The sequence below is a fragment of the Schistocerca serialis genome, chromosome 4 (genome assembly GCF_023864345.2).
Source record: "Schistocerca serialis cubense isolate TAMUIC-IGC-003099 chromosome 4, iqSchSeri2.2, whole genome shotgun sequence".
In the NCBI taxonomy this organism is placed as follows: domain Eukaryota; kingdom Metazoa; phylum Arthropoda; class Insecta; order Orthoptera; family Acrididae; genus Schistocerca; species Schistocerca serialis.
In genome coordinates, this window is record NC_064641.1 from 35,711,689 (window position 1) to 35,739,461 (window position 27,773).

Consider the following 27,773-nt stretch of genomic DNA (forward strand, 5'->3'; position numbering starts at 1 on the left):
ACCTGTGAAGACTGCACGACAGGAGTGTAGCAATAATGAGAATCCCGACATTAACAGCCAATGAGAGGGCTTACTAACCAGTCAGTTAACTATGATGGATGAGCCGCAGTGTTCCCATGGCGACAACTGGTAGGCCACGACAATGACTACACAGCACACTAAGGACTTATAGCTTGAGGTACTATTACCCTATGGAAGTGAGGACGTTTCATTTAGCCACAACAATGTATGTGCTGTCCACATTTGAAGATAAGAGCGACTACAACCGTCGTTCACAAACTGTGGCAATTGGCAGTTAATGTACATGACATATTGAACGTTCACTGATCGTGACATAATTCATACTGAAACTGCATTAAGACAATGGCAGTCAGAAATATACTGCGAGGTGAAATTACCATTGAACCCACAGGGATAACTACACATGCATACGAGTATCTACACCGTGAGCAACAAGTGCAAGAAACACGTTTTGCATCCCTGTAAAGCCTTGGACCTACGTGGATAGTCGTTTTACAACAGGAAGGATTATCAGCACGGGAAATTGCCTACTGAATTATTGTTCACCAGTGGGAGCTGACTGGAACATTAAACCGGTATCGTGAGTCACAGAAAAAATAACTTATAATTTGGTAACTGAACATAAATAGAGAAACAAAATCATTGTTAAACTGTAGGTTATAATGCAAAAAAAATTAACATATTTTTAATTTAGGTATTTAGGTGCTAAAACTCAACCGCGCACACGAAATAAGGATAGAAGTGCTTAGACTTTCACGGTCAGTGTCAACTTGAATAGAGTCCTTACCAAGTGAGATGGGGCAGTGATTAGCGCACTGGACTCGCACTCGGAAGGACCGCGGTTCAAACCTGCGTCCGACCATCCTGATTTAGGTTTTCCATGATTTCCCTAAATCGCTTCAGGTAAATGCCAGAATGGTTCCTCTGACAGGACACGGCCGACTTAATTCCCCATCCTCCCCGATGGGACCGATATCCTCGCTGTTTGCTCCCCTCCTCACAACCAATCAATATAATCCTTTTATGCATTATGATCGCTCGTTATCAAACAAGAGAAACGATAATAAAACCCATGTTTCGGTGGGTTTGTGGCGATTTTGGTATTTCAGTAGTTTCACCCTTCACTTCCCAGCGCTAACTTTACATATAATGTCAGTTCTGCTAATTTAGCTGCAGTGAACCAGCCATAATAGGGCCTAACATAAAAATCCGATAGCAAAAGTTCCTCCGCCCCAAATTTGTAATAACGAAAAGATTATTCCGCAACAATCAAGCAATAATGCTCTGTCCAGTCGTGGCAGTGTGACCACCTGTCAGAAACGTGAATAATCACCCGCTATCGTTGACATTAAGGAAAGGCAAACCTACATTTCTAGCATTTGTCGACTTAGAGAGGGCTTTTGACAATGTTGACTGGAATACTCTCTTTCAAATTCTGAAGGTGGAAGGGGTAAAATACAGGGAGCGAAAGGCTATTTACAATTTGTATAGAAACCAGATGGCAGTTATAAGAGTCGAGGGGCATGAAAGGGAAGCAGCGGTTGGGAAGGGAGTGAGACAGGGTTGTAGCCTGTCCCCGATGTTATTCAATCTGTATATTGAGCAAGCAGTAAAGGAAACAAAAGAAAAACTCGGAGTAGGTATTAAAGCCCATGGAGAAGAAATAAAAACGTTGAGGTTCGCCGATGACATTGTAATTCTGTCAGAGACTGCAAAGGACTTGGAAGAGCAGTTGAACGGAATGGACAGTGTCTTGAAAGGAGGATATAAGATGAACATCAACAAACACAAAACGAGGATAATGGAATGTAATCGAATTAAGTCGGGTGATGCTGAGGGAATTAGATGAGGAAAAGAGACTTAAAGTAGTAAAGGAGTTTTGCTATTTGGGGAGCAAAATAACAGATGATGGTCGAAGTAGAGAGGATATAAAATGTAGACAGACAATGGCAAGGAAAGCGTTTCTGAAGAAGAGAAATTTGTTAACATCGAGTATAGATTTAGATGTCAGGAAGTTGTTTCTGAAAGTATTTGTATGGAGTGCAGTCATGTATGGAAGTGAAACATGGACGATAAATAGTTTGGACAAGAAGAGAATAGAAGCTTCCGAAATGTGGTGCTACAGAAGAATGCTGAAGATTAGATGGGTAGATCACATAACTAATGAGGAGGTATTGAATAGAATTGGGGAGAATAGGAGCTTGTGGCACAACTTGACAAAAAGAAGGGACCGTTTAGTAGGACATGTTCTGAGGCATCAAGGGATCACAAATTTAGCATTGGAGGGCAGCGTGGAGGGTAAAAATCGTAGAGGGAGACCAAGAGATGAATACACTAAGCAGATTCAGAAGGATGTAGGTTGCAGTAAGTACTGGGAGATGAAGTGGCTTGTACAGGATAGAGTAGCATGGAGAGCTGCATCAACCCAGTCTCAGGACTGAAGACAACAACAACAACAATCGTTGACAGACGTGCGAGGAAAAGGCTCAGTGAGGTTCTGGAAGGTACCGACCGGGATGTTGGAGTCTTGGCGACTCCAGTGTGGTGTCCATCTGCGCTTGCTTTCTCGACAGAAACCATGGCACGAACAGCCCGATCGAGGTGATCCCACAAATTCTCCATTGGGCATAAGTCCTAAGAGTTTGCCGACCAGGAGAGGACGGTAGACTCGCTCTGGTGCCTTTTGAACCACGCACATAGACTGTGAACTATGTGACATTTAGAATTGTCCTGCTGGTAGATGCCATCGTGCAGAGAGAAAACAAGCTGCATGTAGAGGTGGACGTGGTCCCCAAGGATAGATGCCTGATTGTGTTGATCCATTGTGCCTCCTAGAATGACCATATCATCCAGGCAACGCCACGGAAACATTTTGCATCTACATCTACATCTGCATGGATACTCTGCAAATCATATTTGAGTGCCTGGCAGAGGGTTCATCGAACCACCTTCACAATTCTCTATTATTCCAGTCTCGTACAGCACGCGGAAAGAATGAACACCTATATCTTTCCGTACTAGCTCTGATTTCCCTTATTTTATCGTGGTGGTCGTTTCTCCCTATGTAGGTCGGTGTCAACAACATGAAGGAGAAAGTTGGTGATTGGAATTTCGTGAGATGATTCCGTCGCAACAAAAAGCGCTTTTTTTTAAATTATGTCCAGCCCAAATCCCGTATCATTTCAGTGACACTCTCTCCCATATTTCACGGTAATACAAAACGTGCTGCCCTTCTTTGAACTTTTTCGATGTACTCCGTCAGTGCTATCTGGTGAGGATCCCACACCGCGCAGCAGTATTCTAAAAAGAGGATGGACAAGCAAAGTGTAGGCAGTCTCCTTAGCAGGTCTGTTACATTTTCTAAGTGTCGTGACAATAAAACGCAATCTTTGGTTAGCCCTCCACACAACATTTTCTTTGTGTTCCTTCCAATTTAAGTCGTTCGTAATTGTGATACCTAGGTATTTAGTTGAATTTACGGCTTTTAGATTAGACTGATTTATCGTGTGACCGTAGTTTAACGGATTCCTTTTAGGACTCATGTCGATGACCTCACACTTTTCGTTATTTAGGGTCAACTGCCAATTATCGAGCCTAAATCGTTTTGCAATTTGTTTTTATCTTCTGATGACTTTATTAGTCGATAAACGACAGCGTCATCTGCAAACAACCTAAGACGGCTGCTCAGATTGTCTCCCAAATCGCTTATGTAGATAAGGAACAGCAAAGGGCTGCTCATAGCGCTGCCTCCTCCGTGCTGGGCCCCTTTACTTTCAGACGTTTCACGCCGGTCATGCCAATGGCCATCTGTCCGATGGAGCATAAAACGAGATTCTTCTGAAAAGGCCACAAGTCTCCGCTTAGTGGACGTCCAGCTGGGTCGATTGTTGAATGTTAACCGGAGACCTAGAAATGACGGAGAGGCTCCGCCCCCGCCGCGGCCGCAGTGGTCCACAACCCCACTACGACTACCGCAGTCCACTTCACCCCTCCGCCTCCCCACACCGAACCCAGGCTTATTGTGTGGTTCGGCCCCCGGTGGACCCCCCCCCCCCCCCCCCCTCAGCGAACGTCTCACACCAGACGAGTGTAACCCCTATGTTTGCGTGGTAGAGTAATGGTGGTGTACGCGTACGTGGAGAACTTGTTTGCGCAGCAATCGCCGACATAATGTAGCTAAGGCGGAATAATGGGAACCATTCCGCATTTGCCGAGGCAGGTGGAAAACCGCCTAAAAACCATCCACAGACTGGCAGGCTCACCGGACCTCGACGCAAGTCCGCCGGGCGGATTCATGCCGGGGACCGGGCGCTCCTTCCCGCTCCGGAAAGACGTGCGTTAGACCGCTCGGCCAACCGGGTCGGCCTGTCCAGCTGGGCACTGGCGTACAAATGCCAGCCTTCATTGCCGATGAAGCGCAGTCAGTACGGGTACATGAATCAGGCGTCTGTTGCAGAGGCCGATACACAGCGACGTTCGTTGAACAGTCGTTGAGGACACACTTTTGGTTGCCCCTTGGTCCATCTGGACGGTCGGTTGCTGAACATTTACATATCTCCTCGCCTGTACGCATATGCACAGCCGTAGTTCACCCCTGTCATCTATGGCCTGTGGTGCACCACAGTTGTCTCTGCACCAGTTCTGGATACCATCATTTGTCATGCACGGTAGACTTTAACCACTTTAACCACAGCTACACGCAAGTAGTTTATAAACTTATCCGTTTCGAAAATGATGCCATCCTTGTCCCAAAATCCAATTTCTGTGCCCTTTTGAACGTCTGAAGAGTCGCGCAGTTTCCGCCGCATTGCGACAACGACGTGACTATTCCCCCCCCCCCCCCTCCGCCCCTCCCCCCCTCCTCTCCGCTGCCAGCGCTGCCACCTGCCCTCTGTAAGTCGGTTCAAGTGGCTCTGAGCACTGTGGGACTTAACATCTGAGGTCATCAGTCCCCTAGAACCTAACCAACCTAAGGACATCACACACATCTATGCCCGAGGCAGGATTCGAACCTGCGACCGTAGCACCAGCGCGGTTCCACACTGTAGCGCCTATAACCGCTCGGCCACCCCGGCCAGCCCTCTGTAAGTACACGTAGACGTCGAACATAGGCGGTGATCAGATTACTGTAACTGCACCATGTATTATCACTCCTTACTTCTCGTAACATTCATTAATTAAAAAGGTTGGTTGGTTGGTTGGTTGCTCCGGGGGAGGGGGCCAAATTCGAGGTCATCGGGGCCCTTCTTGGGTTAGGCAGCGATGGGAAAGCAAGCCGGCCATACCCCTTCAAAGGAACCATCCTGGCATTGGCCTGAAGCGATTTAGGGAAATCACGGAAAACCTAAATCAGGATGGCCGGACGCAGGTTTGAACCGTCGTCCTCCCGAATGCGAGTCCAGTGCGCAAACCATTGCGCCACCTCACTCGGTGATTAAACAGATAAAGCCTCACTGCACGTACTAAGCTGAAAAGCAGTCATCACACACACTCGCAACTTTCAAACTTGTAAAAGAGAAACAATGATTCGCTGAACCCAAAATAGCCCACGTATTCTTCCAGACCAATGCACATTGAGTGGGCCTCATAACAACTAAGTATCTTTCAATAAATTCGTTCAACATTAACGTTAAGTAACCTGGCCTGAAGCAGTGAGAGATTAATGTCAGTCTAAAACTTACAGAATACAATGACTGCGTTTTTTACGAAGCTATTTGAAGACTACTTTTAGCTCGGCAACAGCAGCTGTAGATTCCGCGGTGTGTGGCACATTACTACACCACTGGCCATTAAAATTGCTACACCAAGAAGAAATGCAGATGATAAACGGGTATTCGTTGGACAAATATATCACACTAGAACTGACATGTAATTACATTTTCACGCTATTTGGGTGTCTAGGTCCTGAGAAATCAGTATCCAGAACAACCACCTCTGGCCGTAATAACGGCCTTAATACGCCTGGGAATTGAGGCAAACAGAGCTTGGATGGCGTATACAGGTACAGCTGCGAATGCAGCTTTAACACGATACCACAGTTCATCAAGAGTAGTGACTGGCGTAATGTGTCGAGCCAGTTGCTCGGCCACCATTGACCAGATGTTTTCAGTTGGTGAGAGATCTGGAGAATGTGCTGGCCAGGGAAGCAGTCGAACAATTTCTGTATTCAGAAAGGCCCATACAGGACTTGCAACATGCGGTCGTGCATTATCCTGCTGAAATGTGGAGTTTCGTAGGGATCGAATGAAGGGTAGAGCCACGGGTCGTAACACATCTGAAATGTAACGTCCACTGTTCAAAGTGCCATCAATGCGAACAAGAGGTGACCGAGACGTGTAACCAATGGCACCCCATACCATCACGCCGGGTGACGAATACACGCTTCCAATGCGCGTTCACCGCGATGTCGCCAAACACGGATGCGACCATCATGATGCTGTAAACAGAACCTGGATTCATCCGAAAAATGACGTTTTGCCATTCGTGCACCCAGGTTCGTCGTTGAGTACACAATCACAGGTGCTCCTGTCCGTGATGCAGCGTCAAGGGTAACACCAGCCATGGTCTCCGAGCTGATAGTCCATGCTGCTGCAAACGTCGTCGAACTGTTCGTGCAGATGGTTGTTGTCTTACAAACGTCCCCATCTGTTGACTCAGGGATCGAGACGTGGCTGCACGGTCCGTTACAGCCATGCGGATAAGATGCCTGTCATCTCGACTGCTAGTGATACGAGGCTGTTGGGATCCAGCAATGCGTTCCGTATTACCCTTCTGAACCCACCGATTCCATGTTCTGCTAACAGTCATTGGATATCGATAGGCTCCAATCCGACTTTCATCAAAGTCGGAAACGTGATGGTCTGCATTTCTCCTCCTTACACGCGCATCAGAACAACATTTCACCAGACAACGCCGGTCACCTGCTGTTTGCGTATGAAAAACCGGATGGAAACTTTCCTCATGTCAGCACGTTGTAGGTGTCGCCACCGGTGCCAACCGTGTGTGAATGCTCTGAAAAGCTAATCATTTGCATATCACAGCATCTTCTTCCTGTTGGTTAAATTTCGCGTGTGTAGCACGTCATCTTCGTGGTGTAGCAATTTTGATGGCCAGTAGTGTATTAAAATGAAGAAATCTCTCCAGCTGTGTTTAAGGTGTCGATTTTATTTTGGCAACTAGTTTCAACGTTGTAACAACGTCATCTTCAGGCCCAAACACTTGTTGAGTTACTAACCACCTCCCACACGGAGCACGTCCGTATCTCACCACTGACTGCTGGTATCAGCCGCAAGCAGTTGACGACAACAAGTGTATGGGCCTGACGATGACGTCGTTACAACGTTGAAACTAGTTGCCAAAATAAAATTGACTCCTGAAATACAGCTGAAGGAATTTCTTCATTTTTAATATAAATTTATACCAGCTGACGTCCCACTGTCCTCCATTTCAGCTATAGATGTACGAAGAGCATAGAGAGTTGTTTCACACGACGTTCCTCTCTGACAATGAAGGCGATATGACATCAATGGTTTCCGGCCACAGAAGCAAGTACTTGAACTCTGAATATCCAGCTAAAAGGAAATGGAAAGAAACAGTAGTGAAAATTAATGAGCCTACATGAAGACCACTATCTCAACGAGCGGTCTGGCGTCATTTTTAATCTGTTTACTGTTCTAATGACAAACTGACATTACTTTAACACAATCTCGCTTGAAACTTCAGTATGCCTACTGCAAGATAAGAATGACATCTGATACCAGTGCAATATGAATTGTCATGTCAGAAGCACAGAACTTAATAGCACCTCTAATCACACAGATAGTAACTGGCTATCTGTAGTAAAGAAATATTTGGTATATGGTCGGTCTTTGATAATGTGCACCACGTTAAATCTGTATGCCGGAGAGAGGCCGTGAAGCCATTACTCGTGATTAGCGCGCACTTCGCAAACAATTTGCTCTGCCCGAGCACGCCTGGGGCACCGAAACAAGCCTTCAGCTTATTGCAGACTGCGACGCCTTGTCCTCCTACACTCCGAAGAGCTTCTCTCACCCCCTTGGTGAAACAGCGAACGTGTTTGTTGCCTTGGTGTGTTCAAATGGTTCTGAGCACTATTGGACCTAACATCTGAGGTCATGAGTCCCCTAGACTTCGAACTACTTAAACCTATGTAACCTAAGGACATCACACATATCCATGCCCGAGGTATGATTCGAACCTGCGACCGTAGCGGTCGCGCAGTTACAGACTGATGCGCCTGGTACCGCTCGGCCACAACGGCCGGCCCTTGGGGCGTCTCAAAGGTCACCTACCTCAAAACAAAAAAAAATGGCTCTGAGCACTATGGGACTCAACTGCTGAGGTCATTAGTCCCCTAGAACTTAGAACTAGTTAAACCTAACTAACCTAAGGACATCACAAACATCCATGCCCGAGGCAGAATTCGAACCTGCGACCGTAGCGGTCTTGCGGTTCCAGACTGCAGCGCCTTTAACCGCACGGCCACTTCGGCCGGCGACCTCAAAACATTGGTGCATTTCGTTTGTATATAGCCATGCACACTCCACGTTTACCATTGACAGCAAAAATATCAGTCCGCGAGAAAGTCGAGTTCATACTGTGGCTGAAAGATATTTATGAAGTGTTGGGACCCCAATGTAGCGGTCGCGCGGTTCCAGACTGAAGCGCCTGGAACCGCTCGGCCACAACGGACGGCCCTTGGGGTGTCTCAAAGGTCACCTACCTCAAAACATTGGTGCATTTCGTTTGTATATAGCCATGTACACTCCGCGTTTACCATTGACAGCAAAAATATCAGTCCGCGAGAAAGTCGAGTTCATACTACATCTACATCTACATCTACATCCATACTCCGCAAGCCACCTGACGGTGTGTGGCGGAGGGTACCTTGAGTACCTCTATCGGTTCTCCCTTCTATTCCATTCTCGTATCGTTCGTGGAAAGAAGGATTGTCGGTATGCCTCTGTGCGGGCTCTAATCTCTCTGATTTTATCCTCATGGTCTCTTCGCGAGATATACGTACGAGGGAGCAATATACTGCTTGACTCTTCGGTGAAGGTATGTTCTCGAAACTTTGACAAAAGCCCGTACCGAGCTACTGAGCGTCTCTCCTGCAGTCTTCCACTGGAGTTTATCTATCATCTCCGTAACGCTTTCGCGATTACTAAATGATCCTGTAACGAAGCGCGCTGCTCTCCGTTGGATCTTCTCTATATCTTCTATCAACCCTATCTGGTACGGATCCCACACTGCTGAGCAGTATTCAAGCAGTGGGCGAACAAGCGTACTGTAACCTACTTCCTTTGTTTTCGGATTGCATTTCCTTAGGATTCTTCCAATGAATCTCAGTCTGGCATCTGCTTTACCGACGATCAACATTATATGATCATTCCATTTTAAATCACTCCTAATGCGTACTCCCAGATAATTTATGGTATTAACTGCTTCCAGTTGCTGACCTGCTATTTTGTAGCTAAATGATAAGGATCTATCTTTCTGTGTATTCGCAGCACATTACACTTGTCTACATTGAGATTCAATTGCCATTCCCTGCACCATGCGTCAATTCGCTGCAGATCATCCTGCATTTCAGTACAATTTTCCATTGTTACAACCTCTCGATACACCACAGCATCATCCGCAAAAAGCATACTGTGGCTGAAAGATATTTATGAAGTGTTGGGACCCCAATGTGTATCTCAGCTTGTGGCTATTCAGCTTGTGATATAATTCTATTCAACTCGCCGCTCTTTTCACAAATCAGAGATCGACTGCGACCAGTCGATATGTCCCAAATAGATAGCTACATCGTGGCTCAATTGAGCGGGACGCTTCACTGAAGGCAATTCTGCTCCAGACAATGAGATTCCAAGCTGAAGACGTATCTGGAGACAACATGGATAGCGGTGGGATATCAATGGGAATGTCGCCCGCCGTTACACTCGACAGCCAGAAGTGGTGGCCTGGGGTGCCACTTGGTTTCATAGCAGGACTCCTTAGGTTATCATCCGCGGCATTTTTACATCACAGCAGTTGCTGTTGTTGTTGTGGTCTTCAGTCCAGAGACTGGTTTGATGCATCTCTCCATGCTACTCTATCCTGTGCAAGCTTCTTCATCTCCCAGTACCTACTGCAACATACATCCTTCTGAATCTGTTTAGTGTATTCTACTCTTGGCTTCCCTCTACGATTTTTACCCTCCCCACTGCCCTCCAATACTAAATTGGTGATCCCTTGATGCCTCAGAATTTGCCCTACCAACCGATCCCTTCCTGTAGTCAAGTTGTGCCACAAATTTCTCGTCTCTCCAATTCTGTTCAATACCTCCTCATTAGTTGTGTGATCTAATCTTCAGCATTCATCTGTGGCACCGCATTTCGAAAGCTTCAATTCTCTTCTTGTCTCAACTATTTATCGTCCACGTTTCACTTACATACATGGCTACACTCCATACAAATACTTTCAGAAACGACTTCCTGACACTTAAATCTATACTCGATGTCAACAAATTTCTCTTCTTCAGAAACGCTTTCCTTGCCATCGCCAGTCTACATTTTATATCCTCTCTACTTCGACCATCATCAGTTACCTTGCTCGCTAAATAGCAGAACTCATTTACTACTTTAAGCGTCTCATTTCCTAATCTAATTCCGCAGCATCACTCGATTTAATTCGATTACATTCCATTATCCTCGTTTTGCTTTTGTTGATGTTCATCTTATATCCTCCTTTCAAGACACTGTCCATTCCGTTCAACAGCTCTTCCAAGTCCTTTGCTGTCTCTGACAGAATTACAATGTCATCGGTGAACCTCAAAGTTTTTATTTCTTCTCCATGGATTTTAATTCCTACTCCGAATTAATCTTTTGTTTCCTTTACTCCTTGTTCAATATACAGATTGAATAACATCGGGGATAGGCTACAACCCTGTCTCACTCGCTTCCCAACCACTGCTTCCCTTTCATGCCCCTCGACTCTCATAACTGCCATCTGTTTTCTGTACAAATTGTAAATAGCTTCTCGCTCCCTGTATTTTACCCCTGCCACCTTCGGAATTTGAAAGAGAGTATTCTAGTCAACATTGTCCAAAGTTTTCTCTACGTCTACAAATGCTAGAAACGTAGGTTTGCCTTAATCTATTTTCTAAGATAAGTCGTAGGGTCAGTATTGCCTCGCGTGTTCCAACATTTCTACGGAATCCAAACTGATCTTCCTCGAGGTCAGCTTCTACCAATTTTTCCATTCGTCTGTAAAGAATTCGTGTTAGTATTTTGCAGCCGTGACTTATTAAACTGATAGTTCGGTAATTTTCACATCTGTCAACACCTGCTTTCTTTGGGATTGGAATGTCAATGATATACTATGCCCCGTTTTGTAGCCCTTCATGGGAAGCCATCCTGCCCTTACTTTCCAGCAAGATAGTGCCCGCCCACTTACGGCGAGTTTATACTGCTTCTCTTCGTGCTGGCCAAACCCTATCTAAGCCATCAAGGTCATCTGATCTCTTCCCAATTGAGAACGCTTGGAGCATAATGGACAGCAGCCTCCAACTAACTCCGGTTTTTGGTGATCTATCACGCCAATTGGACAGACTTCGGCGCGATTTCCCCCAGGAGAACATTCAACATATCTATCAATCAGTGCCAGGCCGAATAATTGCTTTCTTACGGGCCAGATGTGGACCAACACATTACCGACTTGCTCAGTTTGTGAAACTCTTTCTCCTGAATAAATAATCCAATTTTTCTCAAGTTCTAATCATTTGTTTGTCTGTACATGTACGTCACATCTACCGATTTCCGTCCAATTTGGATAATTCCTTCGTGGAGCGTCACTTTTCTTGTCTTAAGGCGTATTTCCGTTTGTGAAAATGTTAAGGATTCTCTTTTCCAGCCGCGCGGAGTGGCCGCACGGTTTAAGGCGTCTTGTCACGGGATGCGCGGCCACTCAACGCGAAGGTTCGAGTCCTCTCTCGGGCATGGGTGTGTGTGTTGTTCTTAGCATAAGTTAGTTTAACTTAGTTTAAGTAGTGTGTAAGACTAGGGACCAATGACCTATGCAGTTTGGTCCCTTAGGAATTCACACACACACACACACACACACACACACTTTTCCATTCAAGAAGAAGGAGAACCGTTTTTCAGTGAAAATAGGTTACTGACAGAGCTTTTAAGTTCATGACGAATGAAGAGGCCTTTTTATTTATTTTTTACTATTTACATTAAGAATTTTAGTTTTTTTAAAAAGAAGTGTTTCAATTCAGTCACTCCAAATGCGTCGATGTTTGCAACAATTCACTTTACAGTACAAAAGTGCACTCTCATTGTACCGCTGTTTTCTTGTCACGAAGATGTACTACGAATTCTAGGTTCGTTTAGACAGTACTTACAACGCAACAGCTATTTTTATGTCTGCGAGGATACTTTGTTGTACATCGGAGAAGAAACCATACTTTCAGGAGAACTTAAGTGCAACCATGCCAGACAGAATCCAGTCCAAAGAAGACATTTATGGCGAGCAGAAAGGAATGACAGGGGCGAAGAAACGAAAACAAGAAAAAACAAAATATAAACAACGAAATAAAAAACGTGGAAATAAAAGGGCCGTTGGCTCTGGCAGACGTTAAGTTTCTGAAGCGGCGTCCAATTGCAAAGCTTGTACCAGACCGTTTGGTCACACAACGATATTATTATTACTGAAACAAAATCATTTAAAAAGGCAATTAAAAAGTACCTGTTAACAATAAGCTCTATATAGTATAGGAGTATTTGGGTAACATTTCACACCAAACTTTCACACTATCATACTTTTCTTTTTCTTTGCCCGAAAACCTTCCTCCAAAGCTATACAGTGGATAATATTAATATTTTGTCCCCCTTCCGAGCTCAACCTCTCTCTCAATATGGAGATGCAATGGTCCTGGTGTCAGTTGATAGTGTGTGCAGTGTCGCATTATGAAACAGTGTAGTGTCGTGTTTGAGACTTTCCCGACGTAGTGGCTGCTTCACTAGTTCACGAGCTTCGCGTCGGATAATGTGGAAGCTGCACAATATTTCAACGACGCAGTTGCTCGGCGTCTTCAGGTGCTTATTGGCGTGTTGCTGCAATGAGTCGCCAGTATATACGCACTGGCCGAGACAGACGGAGTAACAGGGAAGTAACCGATTTTGTGACTTTTGCCGGCCGCTGTGACCGAGCTGTTCTACTTGCTTCAGTCCGAAACCACGCGGCTGCTACGGTCGCAGGCTCGAATCCTGCCTTGGGCATGGATGTGTGTGATGTCCTTATGTTAGTTAGGTTTACGTAGTTCTATGTCTAGGGGACTGATGACCTCAGATGTTAAGTCCCATAGTGCTCAGAGCCATTTGAACCATGGCTGGTGTTACCCTTGACGCTGCATCACAGACAGGAGCGCCTGCGATGGTGTACTCAACGACGAACCTGGATGCACGAATGGCAAAATGTCATTTTTTCGGATGAATCCAGGTTCTGTTTACAGCATCATGATGGTCGCATCCGTGTTTGGCGACATCGCGGTGAACGCACATTGGAAGCGTGTATTCGTCATCGCCATACTGGCGTATCACCCGGCGTGATGGTATGGGGGGTGCCATTGGTTACACGTCTCGGTCACCTCTTGTTCCCACTGACGGCACTTTGAACAGTGGACGTTACATTTCAGATGTGTTACGACCCGTGACTCTACCCTTCATTCGATCCCTGCGAAACCCTACATTTCAGCAGCATAATGCACGACCGCATGTTACAGGTCCTGTACGGGCCTTTCTGTATACAGAAAAAGTTCGGCTGCTGCCTAGCCTGCACTTTCTCCAGATCTCTCACCAATTGAAAACGTCTGGTCATTGGTGGCCGAGCAACTGGCTCGTCACAATACGCCAGTCACTTCTCTTGATGAACTGTGATATCGTGGTGAAGCTGCATGGGCGGCTGTACCTGTACACGCCATCCAAGCTCTGTTTGACTCAATGCCCAGGCGCATTAAGGCCGTTATTACGGCCAGAGGTGGTTGTTCTGGGTACTGATTTCTCAGGATCTATGCACCCAAATTGCGTGAAAATGTAATCACATGTCAGTTCTAGTATAATATATTTGTCCAATGAATACCCGTTTATCATCTGCATTTCTTCTTGGTGTAGCAATTTTAATGCCCAGTAGTGCACATTCAACAAGTAACTGAGGACGTAGGGTGGAGAAGAGGAATTCGTGGTAACTCGCATCTAACCAGTCAAAATACTGATGACTCTAAGTATATAGTATATAAAGGCAATGGTTTTGATACGGCAGTTGTTGGTGGTCATTTGGATGGCGGTGGCCGTTAGAGAAACCCCTTGGTTTGAAGAAGAACATCAGTAACTTAGGGTCACATTCCTGTTAGAACCAGCCAGGTAATGGCAATCACATAGTTCTGAAAGTTCCCCCATAACTTTCTGGTAAGACAGACATACCCTTTTGTAGGCAGGGCCATTTAGGTTGGCGACAGAAAATACTGCCTACCCTGACAGTCTAGTGGGACCGAAATTTCAAATACGACCCAGCAGGGTCACTCAGACTCACTTTTTTCGTTTTTCTGGAGCAGACAGCGCGTAGCGAACGTGACGATCACTAAGGACCCCGTGGACAACCGACAGACGCAGTTGCCACAAGAGCGTAAGATCATATCGCCTACAAGCTGGGTAACGCACTAGCATGTTACACTGTTGGTCCTATTTCCTAACATTTCTCTTTCTTACTCGTGTCAAACTAATAGGGGCTTCATTGACTAAACTTCTGTAATTTTCATTTTATCTGATGCTTCATATCGTGTGAATACTTGTGCACCCTCTTCTCCCAATTTCGTCTTCTTTTGCCTTATAAATCTGAACTTCTGTATACATAGCAAATAAGGAGTCAAATTTCGGCTCTTCCGATTGTTATGATTTCGGAACTTCTCTTCCTGTTCACCTACATCCCCATGTTCAGCACAGACAAACAAGCTGTTAAGCAGGTGGTCATAATGTTTTGGATCATCAGTGAATATTTTGTGCAGGCGAAGCATCTTAAATGTCCAGGTTAACTTTAAAGATTGTATTAACTGGTGTGTGCATAGAGTGGTTGCTCTGTGCTGCTACTAGCCAAGGGGAACAGTAAATTGCAACTAGAAATGAATGTGACAGTGCCACTTGACACAGATAAGGGATGGCGCAGAGTAAATAAACTTGTTACATTTCTCACAAGTATACATATGTTATGTTATCCTGAAACCAGACTAAATGATGTGCCTATGTGCAGTAGCCTCAGTTGTTACTTGTGGTTCATCTAGATGAGAAATCAAGCTTTAATACACACACAATTGTACCATGCTTAAAAATTGGGGTATTGTTGACAAAATTGGTAGTAATGCATAGTTAATTATTCATCTCTTACACGGAGGCAGGACTAGCAATCATAGTGGACTATGGTCTGAACTTAAGGATGCATAGAGTAAGGCTGCTGAAAGAGGAACTACCGTACCAGATGCATTAGGTACAGTAAATTGTGCACTGTAAGTTGTATTTGGGGTCCTTAGTGTTGATCTGTATGTATGAGTGAGAACAACTATGTGCTGGGTGAAATGCTAAGTACTCAAGTAGACATGCACATGTCAATCAGGAAGCATATTACGGATTTATGACAAGAAATATGGGACACCTCTGTCACTGGGAAGTGAATATATTGTTTCATTTCAGATGACTGCTAGAGACTCCAAATCCTTCATTCAGCCAACAGCTGTTCTTGTTGACTGCTTAAAAGGGCACAATCCCTACCCGGAATATCATTGTAGCATTATAAGAACTGTCAAATCAAATGAGGGGGAAATAGGTCCAGAAATTTCCAAACTGTCTTCAAATCCAAATCTGAGTGTAAAAGGGAGAGCAGGTCTTGAATAACAGATGAATAGCGCGACTACAGGGACTTATCCCTTGCACGCTTCCCGTGAGACCCACATTCCCAACTGTCCACAATCCACATACGTAATGTACCTAATTGATATTTGCCTATCCACTCATTACTCGCGCACACTAAGGTGACGATTCCCGTAAGAGTTCGGGCAACCTGTGCGCTTTCGCACAGACGAAGGTCAGTGGCTGGGTAACCTTTAACTATATATATATGAAGATAGTAACTGTCCTCGAAAGAACAGCTTTCAGCTGTCCCCAACGAGGTATATCAACAACACCTGTCGGCACCTGAGGGTTTCAATTAATTATCATTTATTCTAGAGAAGCTGCACAGTCATCAATGGTATCTGTTCTTTTGAGAACAGTAACTATCTTCTTATATACCGGATGTTACAAAAAAGTACGGCTAAACTTTCAGGAAACATTCCTCACACACAAATAAAGAAAAGATGTTATGTGGACATGTGTCCAAAAACGCTTAATTTCCATGTCAGAGCTCATTTTAGTTTTGTCAGTATGTACTGTACTTCCTCGATTCACCGCCAGTTGGCCCAAGTGAAGGAAGGTAATGTTGACTTCGGTGCTTGTGTGGACATGCGACTCATTGCTCTACAGTACTAGCATCAAGCACATGAGTACGTAGCATCAACAGGTTAGAGTTCATCACGAACGTGGTTTTGCAGTCAGTGCAATGTTTACAAATGCAGAGTTGGCATTTGCCCATTTGATGTACGGATTAGCACGGGGCAATAGCCGTGGCGCGGTACGTTTGTATAGAGACAGATTTCCAGAACGAAAGTGTCCCGACAGGAAGACGTTCGAAGCAATTGATCGGCGTCTTAGGGAGCACGGAACATTCCAGCCTATGACTCGCGACTGGGGAAGACCTAGAACGACGAGGACACTTGCAATTGACGAGGCAATTCTTCGTGCAGTTGACGATAACCCTAATGTCAGCGTCAGAGATGTTGCTGCTGTACAAGGTAACGTTGACCACGTCACTGTATGGAGAGTGCTACGGGAGAACCAGTTATTTCCGTACCATGTACAGCGTGTGCAGGCACTATCAGCAGCTGATTGGCCTCCACGGGTACACTTCTGCGAATCGTTCATCCAACATTGTGTCAATCCTCATTTCGGTGCAAATGTTCTCTTTACGGATGAGGCTTCATCCGAACGTGATCAAATTGTAAATTTTCACAATCAACATGTGTGGGCTGACGAGAATCCGCACGCAATTGTGCAATCACATCATCAACACAGATTTTCTGTGAACGTCTGGGCAAGCATTGTTGGTGATGTCTTGATTGGGCCCCATGTTCTTCCACCTACGCTCAATGGAGCACGTTATCATGATTTTCTACGGGATACTCTACCTGTGCTGCTAGAACATTTGCCTTTACAAGTACGACACAACATGTGGTTCATGCACGATGGAGCTCCTGCACATTTAAGTCGAAGTGTTCGTACGCTTCTCAACAACAGATTCGGTGACCGATGGATTGTTGGAGGCGGACCAATTCCATGACCTCCACGCTCTCCTGACCTCAACCCTCTTGACTTTCATTTACGGGACATTTGAAAGCTCTTGTGTACGCAACCCCGGTACCAAATGTAGAGACTCTTCGTGCTCGTATTGTGGACGGCTGTGATACAATACGCAATTCTCCAGGGCTGCATCAGCGCATCAGGGATTCCATGCGACGGAGGGTGGATGCATGTATCCTCACTAACGGAGGACACTTTGAACATTTCCTGTAACAAAGTGTTTGAAGTCACGCTGTTACGTTCTGTTGCTGTGTGTTTCCATTCCAGGATTAATGTGATTTGAAGAGAAGTAATAAAATGAGCTCTAACTTGGAAAGTAAGCGTTTCCGGACACATGTCCACATAACATATTTTCTTTCTTCGTGTGTGGTGAATGTTTCCTGAAAGTTTGGCCGTACCTTTTTGTAGCACCCTGTATATATGAAGATAGTAACGTTCTGGAAAGCCGGCCGGTGTGGCCAAGCGGTTCTAGGCGCTTAAGTCGGGAACCGCGCGACCGATACGGTCGCAGATTCGAATCCTGCCTCGGGCATGGATGTGTGTGATGTCCTTAGGTTAGTTAGGTTTAAGTAGTTCTAAGTTCTAGGGGACTGATGACCTCAGATGTTAAGTCCCATAGTGCTCAGAGCCATTTGGACCATTTTTTCTCGAAAGAACAGCTTTCAGCTGTCCCCATCGAGGTATATCAACAACACCTGTCGGCAGCTGTGGGTTTTGAATTAATTATCATTTATTCTAGAGAAGCTGCACAGTCATCAATGGTATTTGTTCTTTTGAGAACTGTTACTATCTTCACATATATAACACCAGTGTTATGATGTCTCAGAGAATACATTACCGATATTGAAACATCGATTTGTGAAATCCCGATACCGATAACATGTGACGGTGTGTGTTGTCGGCAGGAAGCGGCGGAGGAGCTGCGGCGGAACAAGGCGTCGATGGGCGACCTGTTCAAGGTGCGCGGCAACGTGCTGGCGCTGTGCCTGTCCCTGGGGCTGGTGCTGTTCCAGCAGCTGTCGGGCATCAACGCGGTGCTCTTCTACGGCCAGGACATCTTCCAGCAGGCCAACACCGGCCTCGGGGCGGAGGTGTCGCAGATCGTGGTGGGCGCCGTCATGATCGTGGCCTCGTGCATCACGCCGCTCGCCGCAGACCGGCTGGGCCGCAAGCCGCTGCTGCTCATCTCCGCCGTGGGCATGGCCATCGCTGACGTAAGCAGTACCAGGCGAGATCCCTCAAGTATCTCCATCTCGTCACCACATGCAACCACATCCCAATTTAAAATGATTAACAAAGTAAATTGTTGGCCGTTAAGCTTGCAACACTAGGAAAGATACGCACGTCAGTAGTCGAGGACGCTAAGACTCGACTGTACAGCAGCACCGGACTCGGAAGTAAGCCGGTTCGAATCCTGCTGGTGGATGAAATTTTCACTGCTGGTACACTTGTGTCCAAAATTAAAGCAACAAACCGCTATTTCCCCTTTATGTGTCTAATTCATGATATACAAACTGTCAACAGATGTCCGTACTACAGTGTTCTAAAGATGGCATTCTAGTTCAAGAGACAACCACGCCAGTAATGACGTCAGGGCACCAATCAAACGAGGTAGTGTTTGCTGGGTAGTCCCACTTCCACCATCGCTGTGTACACAGTCAAGACGGCGCAGTATGGCATATGGGAGATGCCCACCAGACATTCTGCGGTGCAGGGCCGTAGGAAGAATGGAGCAAGGACAGTCTGAAACTGTTGTGGCCCGATGAGTTAATGTGGATCGTTCTGTTGTTTCTCGAATGTGGCGACAGTTTATAGAGACCAAAACTGTATCCCGAAAATCAGGACCTGCCATGTGGGACATCAGAAAGAGAAGAATTTTATTTGGCTGTAAGGGCACGACGGTACTGCCTTAGCACTGCATGACACTGGCACCCGACCTCGCATCCTCCACTCAACGTGTTGCATCAAGGCAACCGGCGTACAGAAGGCTTCAGAAGGGTGGCCTTTATTGTCGTAGACCTGCTGTATGTGTGCCTCTGACACGTCTTCACGAGAAGGGAAAGTCTATAGTGGAGCCGTCAACATGCCACCTGGGCGGTCGAACAGTGGGACAACGTTCTTTCCACAGATGAGTCGCGATTTGGTCTGGAGTGCGATTCTCGACGGATTCGCATTTAACACAACTTCAGGATCCAGACATTGCGGGAAGTATTCCAGTTCGAGGAGGGTCCCTGACAGTGTGAGCAAGGATAATTTTGACCACTCGAACACCTCTTCATGGAATTGTGCGGTTGAATCGGCAAAGTTTAACTGCTGTCAGGTATCGAGATCTTGGGACCTCATGAGAGGGTGACGCGAGGTGCTGTGGGCATAGACTTAGTATTGATGGACGACAATGCTCGGCCTCATAGGGCACAGGTGGTTGATGTTTTCTTGGAAGAATTTGCATGCATGGCGTGGCCTGCTCGCTCTCCCGATTTGAATCCCACAGAGCACGCCTGGGGACACGGGTTTTATCACGTCAGCGTCCACCAACCACTCTCCAAGACTTGCGAGCAGCTCTGCGGGAAGAGTGGGAGTTATTGCTTCAACATGAGATTAATGACATCGTTCACAGTATGTCCCATCGTTGTCAGGTCTGTATTGTTGGCAGAGGTGGCCACACCCAATACTGAGCACATCACCCAATTGTCAGAATGTGTATGTAAATCCGTTAAGTTGGAAAAAGGGAAGAACATCTTTCACTACCGTTACGCATATTGTAGTTGTTTAAGTTCTTTACATTGTTTCTACTTAACTATCACCTGTTTGTATTGCTTTGTGGCAAAATAAACGGAACCTGGCAAAATTTCCGTTTGCTCCTTTAATTTTGGACACGAGCTTATTTGGCCAGAGTAAGGGAAGGAGAGGTGGTGGCGCCCGGGTTCCCGGGTTCGATTCCCGGCGGGGTCAGGGATTTTCTCTGCCTCGTGATGACTGGATGTTGTGTGATGTCCTTAGGTTAGTTAGGTTTAAGTAGTTGTGAGTTCTAGGGGACTGATGACCATAGATGTTAAGTCCCATAGTGCTCAGAGCTATTTGAACCATTTTTGAGAGGTGGTGGCGTAAACTTTTTGACCACAAGTATCTGCGCCAAAGTCCTGGATTAAATTCCAGACTTATTAGCAGTGTGAAATGAACTGAGGACAAGTGACACCCTATCTATCAGCTATCGAGGTCCATCTGCTTCGATGGGCATTCAACCTCTACTGCGCCGAATACCTGAACCCTCCCCCCCCCCCCCCCTCAAGCGCGTATGCGCGGAAGCGCCCCAGACTGTGCTGCGAAGGGGGGGGGGGGGGCGTGCAAAGAAGGTGTGGTAACGGCTTGGACCCGTCCGAAATATAGCATGCACTTCCGTGCGAGATGCTTTCAATAATTTTCAATTTTCACAACGAAACTCTGTCTCGGAATCTCGCAGAAAATCCAGAGAGATTCTGGTCATACATAAAGCACACCAGACGCAATCAATACCTTCACTACACGATAGCAACGGTGAAGTCACTGATGACAGTGCCACTAAAGCAGAGTTATTAAACACGGTTTTCCGAAACTCCTTCACCAAAGAAGACGAAGTAAATATTCCTTAATTCCAATCAAGAACAACCGACAAGATGATAAACATAGAAGTACATACCCTCTGCGTAGCAAAGCAGCGTAAATCATTTAATAAACGCAAGGCCTCCGATCCAGATTGTATATCATTCACGTTCATTCCAGAGTATGCTGATACGATAGCTCCATATTTAGCAATTATATACAACCGCTTGCTCACAGAAATATCCGTACCTAAAGACTGGAAAATTGCTCAAGTCACACCAATACCCTAAAAGGGAAGTAGGAGTAATCCGCTGAATTACAGGCCCATATCACTAACGTCGATTTGCAGTAGGGTTTTGGAACATATACTGTGTTCGAACATTATGAGTTACCTCGAAGAAAACGATTTATTGACAGTCAGCACGGATTCAGAAAATATCGCTCTTGTGAAACACAACTAGGTCATTATACTCATGAAGTAATGAGTGCTATCGACAGGGGGTGTCAAATTGATTCCATATTTTTACATTTTTCAGAAGGCTTTTGACACCGTTCCTCACCAAGCGTCTTCTAACAAAACTGCCAGCCTATGGAATATCGCTTCAGTTATGCGAGTGGATTCGTGATTTCCTGTCAGAAAAGTCACAGTTCGTAGTAATAGACGCAAAGTTATCGACTAAAACAGAAATAATACTCGGCGTTCCCCAAGGAAGTGTTATAGGCCCTGTATTGTTCCTGATCTACACTCCTGGAAATGGAAAAAAGAACACATTGACACCGGTGTGTCAGACCCACCATACTTGCTCCGGACACTGCGAGAGGGCTGTACAAGCAATGATCACACGCACGGCACAGCGGACACACCAGGAACCGCGGTGTTGGCCGTCGAATGGCGCTAGCTGCGCAGCATTTGTGCACCACCGCCGTCAGTGTCAGCCAGTTTGCCGTGTCATACGGAGCTCCATCGCAGTCTTTAACACTGGTAGCATGCCGCGACAACGTGGACGTGAACCGTATGTGCAGTTGACGGACTTTGAGCGAGGGCGTATAGTGGGCATGCGGGAGGCCGGGTGGACGTACCGCCGAATTGCTCAACACGTGGGGCGTGAGGTCTCCACAGTACATCGATGTTGTCGCCAGTGGTCGGCGGAAGGTGCACGTGCCCGTCGACCTGGGACCGGACCGCAGCGACGCACGGATGCACGCCAAGACCGTAGGATCCTACGCAGTGCCGTAGGGGACCGCACCGCCACTTCCCAGCAAATTAGGGACACTGTTGCTCCTGGGGTATCGGCGAGGACCATTCGCAACCGTCTCCATGAAGCTGGGCTACGGTCCCGCACACCGTTAGGCCGTCTTCCGCTCACGCCCCAACATCGTGCAGCCCGCCTCCAGTGGTGTCGCGACAGGCGTGAATGGAGGGACGAATGGAGACGTGTCGTCTTCAGCGATGAGAGTCGCTTCTGCCTTGGTGCCAATGATGGTCGTATGCGTGTTTGGCGCCGTGCAGGTGAGCGCCACAATCAGGACTGCATATGACCGAGGCACACAGGGCCAACACCCGGCATCATGGTGTGGGGAGCGATCTCCTACACTGGCCGTACACCACTGGTGATCGTCGAGGGGACACTGAATAGTGCACGGTACATCCAAACCGTCATCGAACCCATCGTTCTACCATTCCTAGACCGGCAAGGGAACTTGCTGTTCCAACAGGACAATGCACGTCCGCATGTATCCCGTGCCACCCAACGTGTTCTAGAAGGTGTAAGTCAACTACCCTGGCCAGCAAGATCTCCGGATCTGTCCCCCATTGAGCATGTTTGGGACTGGATGAAGCGTCGTCTCACGCGGTCTGCACGTCCAGCACGAACGCTGGTCCAACTGAGGCGCCAGGTGGAAATGGCATGGCAAGCCGTTCCATAGGACTACATCCAGCATCTCTACGATCGTCTCCATGGGAGAATAGCAGCCTGCATTGCTGCGAAAGGTGGATATACACTGTATTAGTGCCGACATTGTGCATGCTCTGTTGCCTGTGTCTATGTGCCTGTGGTTCTGTCAGTGTGATCATGTGACGTATCTGACCCCAGGAATGTGTCAATAAAGTTTCCCCTTCCTGGGACAATGAATTCACGGTGTTCTTATTTCAATTTCCAGGAGTGTATATTAACGACATAGGAGACGATCTGAGTAGCCGTCTTAGATTGTTTTCAGATGATGCTATCTTTTACGGTCTTGTTAAGTCATCAGATGACCAAAACTAATTGCAAAATCTTTTAGATAAGATATCTGTATGGTGCGAAAAGTGGAAATCCACTCTGAATTAAGAAAAATGTGTAGTTATTCGTATGCGTACTAAAAGAAATCCGATAAATTTTTATTGCGCAATAAGCCACACAAGTCTGAAGGCTGTAAATTCAACTAAATATTTAGGGATTACTGCTACAAATAACCTTAATTGAAATGATCACATAGATAATATTGTGGGTAGAGCAAAACAAAGACTGTGATTCATTGGCAGAACACTTAGAAGGTGCAACAGGTCTACTAAAGAGACTGCTTACACCACGCTTGTCGGCCCTATTCTGGAGTATTGCTGTGCAGTGTGCGATCCGCATCAGGTGGGATTGACGGGTGACATAGAAAAGGTTCAAAGAAGGGCAACTCGTTTTGTATTACCGCAAAATAGGGGAGATAGTGCCACAGACATGGTACGTGAATTGGAGTGGCAATCATTAAAACAACGGCGTTTTTCGTTGCGACGGGATCTTCTCAAGAAATTTCAATCACCAGTTTTCTCCTCCGATTGTTAAAACATTCTGGTGGAACCCACCTACATAGGGAGAAATCATCATCACGATAAGTGCTCGTTTTCCCAGTGCGCCTTTCGAGAGTGGAAAGGTAGAAAGAGACAGCTTGAAGGTAGTTCACTGAACCCTCTGCCAGATACTTTATTGTGAATAGCAGAGTAATCACGTAGATGTGGATGTAGACTGCCAGATGGGTAAAGGGATAGTGATCAGTGGTGAGGGCACCGGAGGGTTCCTCCGATTCCCACAGAAGCAGAAGGCGGTGCTGGAGCGCCTATAGAGAGTTGCAGGCAGTTGCAAATGGCAACAGCCCCATGATCACTGAAATACGGAGTGATAGGGGAAGGGGTGGTGATGGGTGTTCCATCCGAGCTCGAGGTCGGAGCTGGTTGTGGTGGCGGTGGCACTCAGGCCCCTTCTGTGTCTGGACAGATGTAACCCAACACACATTAAGGTTGTTGGCGTTCAAGCCGCAGGACTTCCAGAGGAGTGGGCCCTCACAGTTGCACTGGGTGTGTAACGCCACGACGGCCTAGAGCGGGTTGCGGGAGGGTCAGTATCATAAAATGAAGAAGTGTCTGTGGTTTCTGTCCGTTGTGCAGCTTGGCAGGGATACGAACACCAATTGGCATGGAGTGGCAAGTGCTCAAAAACAGGGTGAGGGTTAAGGTAGTGGCAGAGGATTCATCAGCCTTCTTCATTATTGCATGATGGCGTGAAGGTCTGAAAGAGACCTTCTGCTTCACCGTTTGAGAAAGGATGGAATGGAACACTGAGAATGTGTTCTATGCCATTGGCCACACAGAACTCTTTGAAAGCAGACACCATAAATTGGAGGCCATTACAGAAACTAAAGAATGGGGTAACCCTTCGATGGCCAAAACCTGGGCTGGGGCGGTGAAGGTGATATCGGTTGTGGTGGACATCGTGCATACCACTTAGTGGTATTTCGAGTAGGCATCCACAATGAGCAACCACATCAATCCCAAATATGTGCCTGCAAAATTAGGTGGATACTGTCCTAGGGGTAGCAGGGTATAGGCCAGGGTGCAAATGACTGTTGAGGTTCTGCTTGGTGCTGTAGACACTATGAAGAATTCACTTGACATCACTATTGATACATGCGTCGGCGAGCCAAAGCGCTCATGTGAGACATCCCCAACAGTACTGGGTGGGATCGTAGTGTGTGGTGGCGGTGACACATGCGGCTGTAAAGAGAAAACCATCAAATATATGCTGCCATGCAGCATCAGCGTGAAAACAGAACACCTCCTGTTTGTCAAAATCAAGGTCAAGGTCATGTCCAGCGGGTACATGCGACAAGGTGTCAGCATTAGAATGTTTTACCATGGTCTTAAACACTATGGTACAATTATAAGCACTCAGGAATAATGCCCAGCACTGTAAGCGTTGGGCTACTCACTCTAGAAGGTTTGACCGAGGGGGAGAAGGAGGGAACCAAGGGCTTGTGATATGCGACAAGAGAGAATTTCTCGCCAAAAAGGTAGACATGAGATTTTTTTAAGGCAAACTCTATTGCTAATGCGTTATATTGGATCTGTAAGTAGGTCTCATGAGCAACTGGTTGTTCAAAGCCATCCTCATTCCTGTGCACCAGAACCGCCCTATGCCATAGTCTGATGCGTTGACTGCCACAAGCATCAGACGTCCAGAAGGAAAAGGTGTGAGACCGGGGGCGGATTTCAGCACAGCTTTTAATAGGCTAAAAGCCTGATCACAGGCAGGAGTTCAGTTGTAGGGCACTCCTTTCTTATGCAAATGATTGAGGTGTTGCGAAACGTGGGCTGCCTGAGGGAGGAACTTGGAATAATAGTTGACTTTAGCAGAAAACACCTGCAGTTCTGTTAGGTTATTTGGGTGGAGATGAGACTCGATGGTGCCGACATTTCGATCAGTAGACCTGATTCCATCTTTGGTGACCAGTGCCCCAAATTACTTCTGGTTGAAAAAATCGACACATCTCCAAAAGACAACGCAGACCTTCGTCCTGCAGGGTGGTACAGAGGGTGTGGACATTTTTCAAATTCTCCTCATGAGAGGGTCCCTGTAACAATAAAATCGTCAAGATAATTCACAAAAGATGGAATACTCTGCAGTAGTTGTTTCAGATACCTTTGGAAAATTGATGGCACCAAGGCAATGCCAAATGGGAGTTGTGTGTACTTATTGAATCCGAAGAGAGTGTTGACAACAATGTTCTGACATTCCTCGTCTAAAGGCAACTGAAGATAAGCATTAGTAAGGTCGATCTTTGATTAGCTTTCCCCAGCAATAAGTTTGGTAATGAGGTCTACTGTCTCGAGCACAGGCTAAGTTTCAACCAGCGATGGTAGCCTAGAATAATCAAAGAGAACCATTGGTCCATTGGGCTTCTTCAGTTCGACGGAGAGGGGGGGGGGGTGGATCATGTGCTAGTTTCCACAGGTTCGATAACTCCAGCAGCCTGGAGACAATCAAGCTCCTGCCTCACCACAGTATGCAGTATGTAAGACTACTGGAACGGTCCTGACAGGATGAAAACGAGGCGTGGCGTCTGGCTAAAGGGTGATGTGGGCCTAAAAACCCAATATGCAACCCAAATCCGATTTAAATAGCTATGAAAACGCCGAGCAAAGATCGTGCAGTTCCTGGAAAAGGACGGCAGTGGCTACAACTTTGACTTCGTTTAAGATACAGAACCCAAACAATGGAAAGACATCGAGGCAAAAATGTTAGTAGCCGATGTTGATCAACAACGAATAGCGTAATGAGCAGCGTAAGATGTTTGTAGGCTGCCGTGACCAAGAACAGAACTATCCCCGTACGCCCCCAAACGGAGTAAGCGGGAGACAACTCAAGCGAGTTCAGTCGTGCATACTTTGCTAGCTTGATCAGAGAAATGGTGGTCCCAGTATCCACCTGGAAACTGACGTTCTCGTCATAAAGGTGGAGTGTGAGAAATAACTTCTGTATGAAAGTGGCGTCCAGTACAACTACAGACTGCAAGGCATGTACAGTGTCGTCATGGGGCAGGATGGGAGTGGGTGTCCTTCCTTGCCACAAAGCATGCAGCCCCCCCCCCCCACCCCCCAAAAAAAAAATCTGGACAGCCCACCCAGGAGGGTGTCGAAAAACACCGTGGGCACGAAGAGAGCGGCCCTCGTGATCTACGACGAGGCATGACTGGGGGCTCAGAAGGCATAGAGATCACAGCGGTGCTGCCTGGGAGCTGGCCGGCCAGAGTGGCCGAGCAGTTCTAGGCGCTACAGTCTGGAACTGCGCGACCACTACGGTCGCAGGTTCGAATCCTGCCTGGGGCATGGATGTGTGTCATGTCCTTAGGTTAGTTAGGTTTAAGTAGTTCTAAGTTCTAAGGGACTGATGACCTCAGAAGTTAAGTCCCATAGTGCTCAGAGCAATTTGAACCATTTTATGAACCGAAAGTGCAATTTGTTTTTAAAAGGGCTCTTACGGTGGAAGGGTGGCAACTTTATAAAAATGACTATTTAAATAAAACCCATGAAATTCAGACTTACATAAAGTGTACCACATGCTCTATACATATACATATACCGCCTCGCAAGATGATAGGCAAGATAAAAACATATTTCAGGAATTCGGCCTTTACCTTAATTCTATAAATTCGTTAACACCGAATCCGACAAACATGACAGAGCCAGCGTAAAATGTTTGTAGGCTGCCGTGACCAAGAACAGAACTATCCTCGTACGCCCCCAAACGGAGTAAGCGAGAGACAACTCAAGCGAGTTGTATGGCACACCGACAGACAGACAGACCTACACTAACTGCCTAACAAATGCGGACTAGAGACAAACGAGCAAGCTGGGGACGA

At 46.5% G+C, this 27,773-nt stretch overlaps 1 protein-coding gene across 1 annotated transcript in view; it reads left to right on the top strand.

Annotated features, from left to right (window-relative positions):
• LOC126474892 (facilitated trehalose transporter Tret1-like) overlaps nucleotides 1–27,773 on the top strand; it is an 83,211-nt gene that overhangs the window by 32,196 nt on the left and 23,242 nt on the right. The window contains exon 4 of the mRNA XM_050102384.1: nucleotides 18,434–18,742. Within this exon, the coding sequence (XP_049958341.1) occupies nucleotides 18,434–18,742 (309 nt within the window). The remainder of the gene's footprint in view (nucleotides 1–18,433; nucleotides 18,743–27,773) is intronic.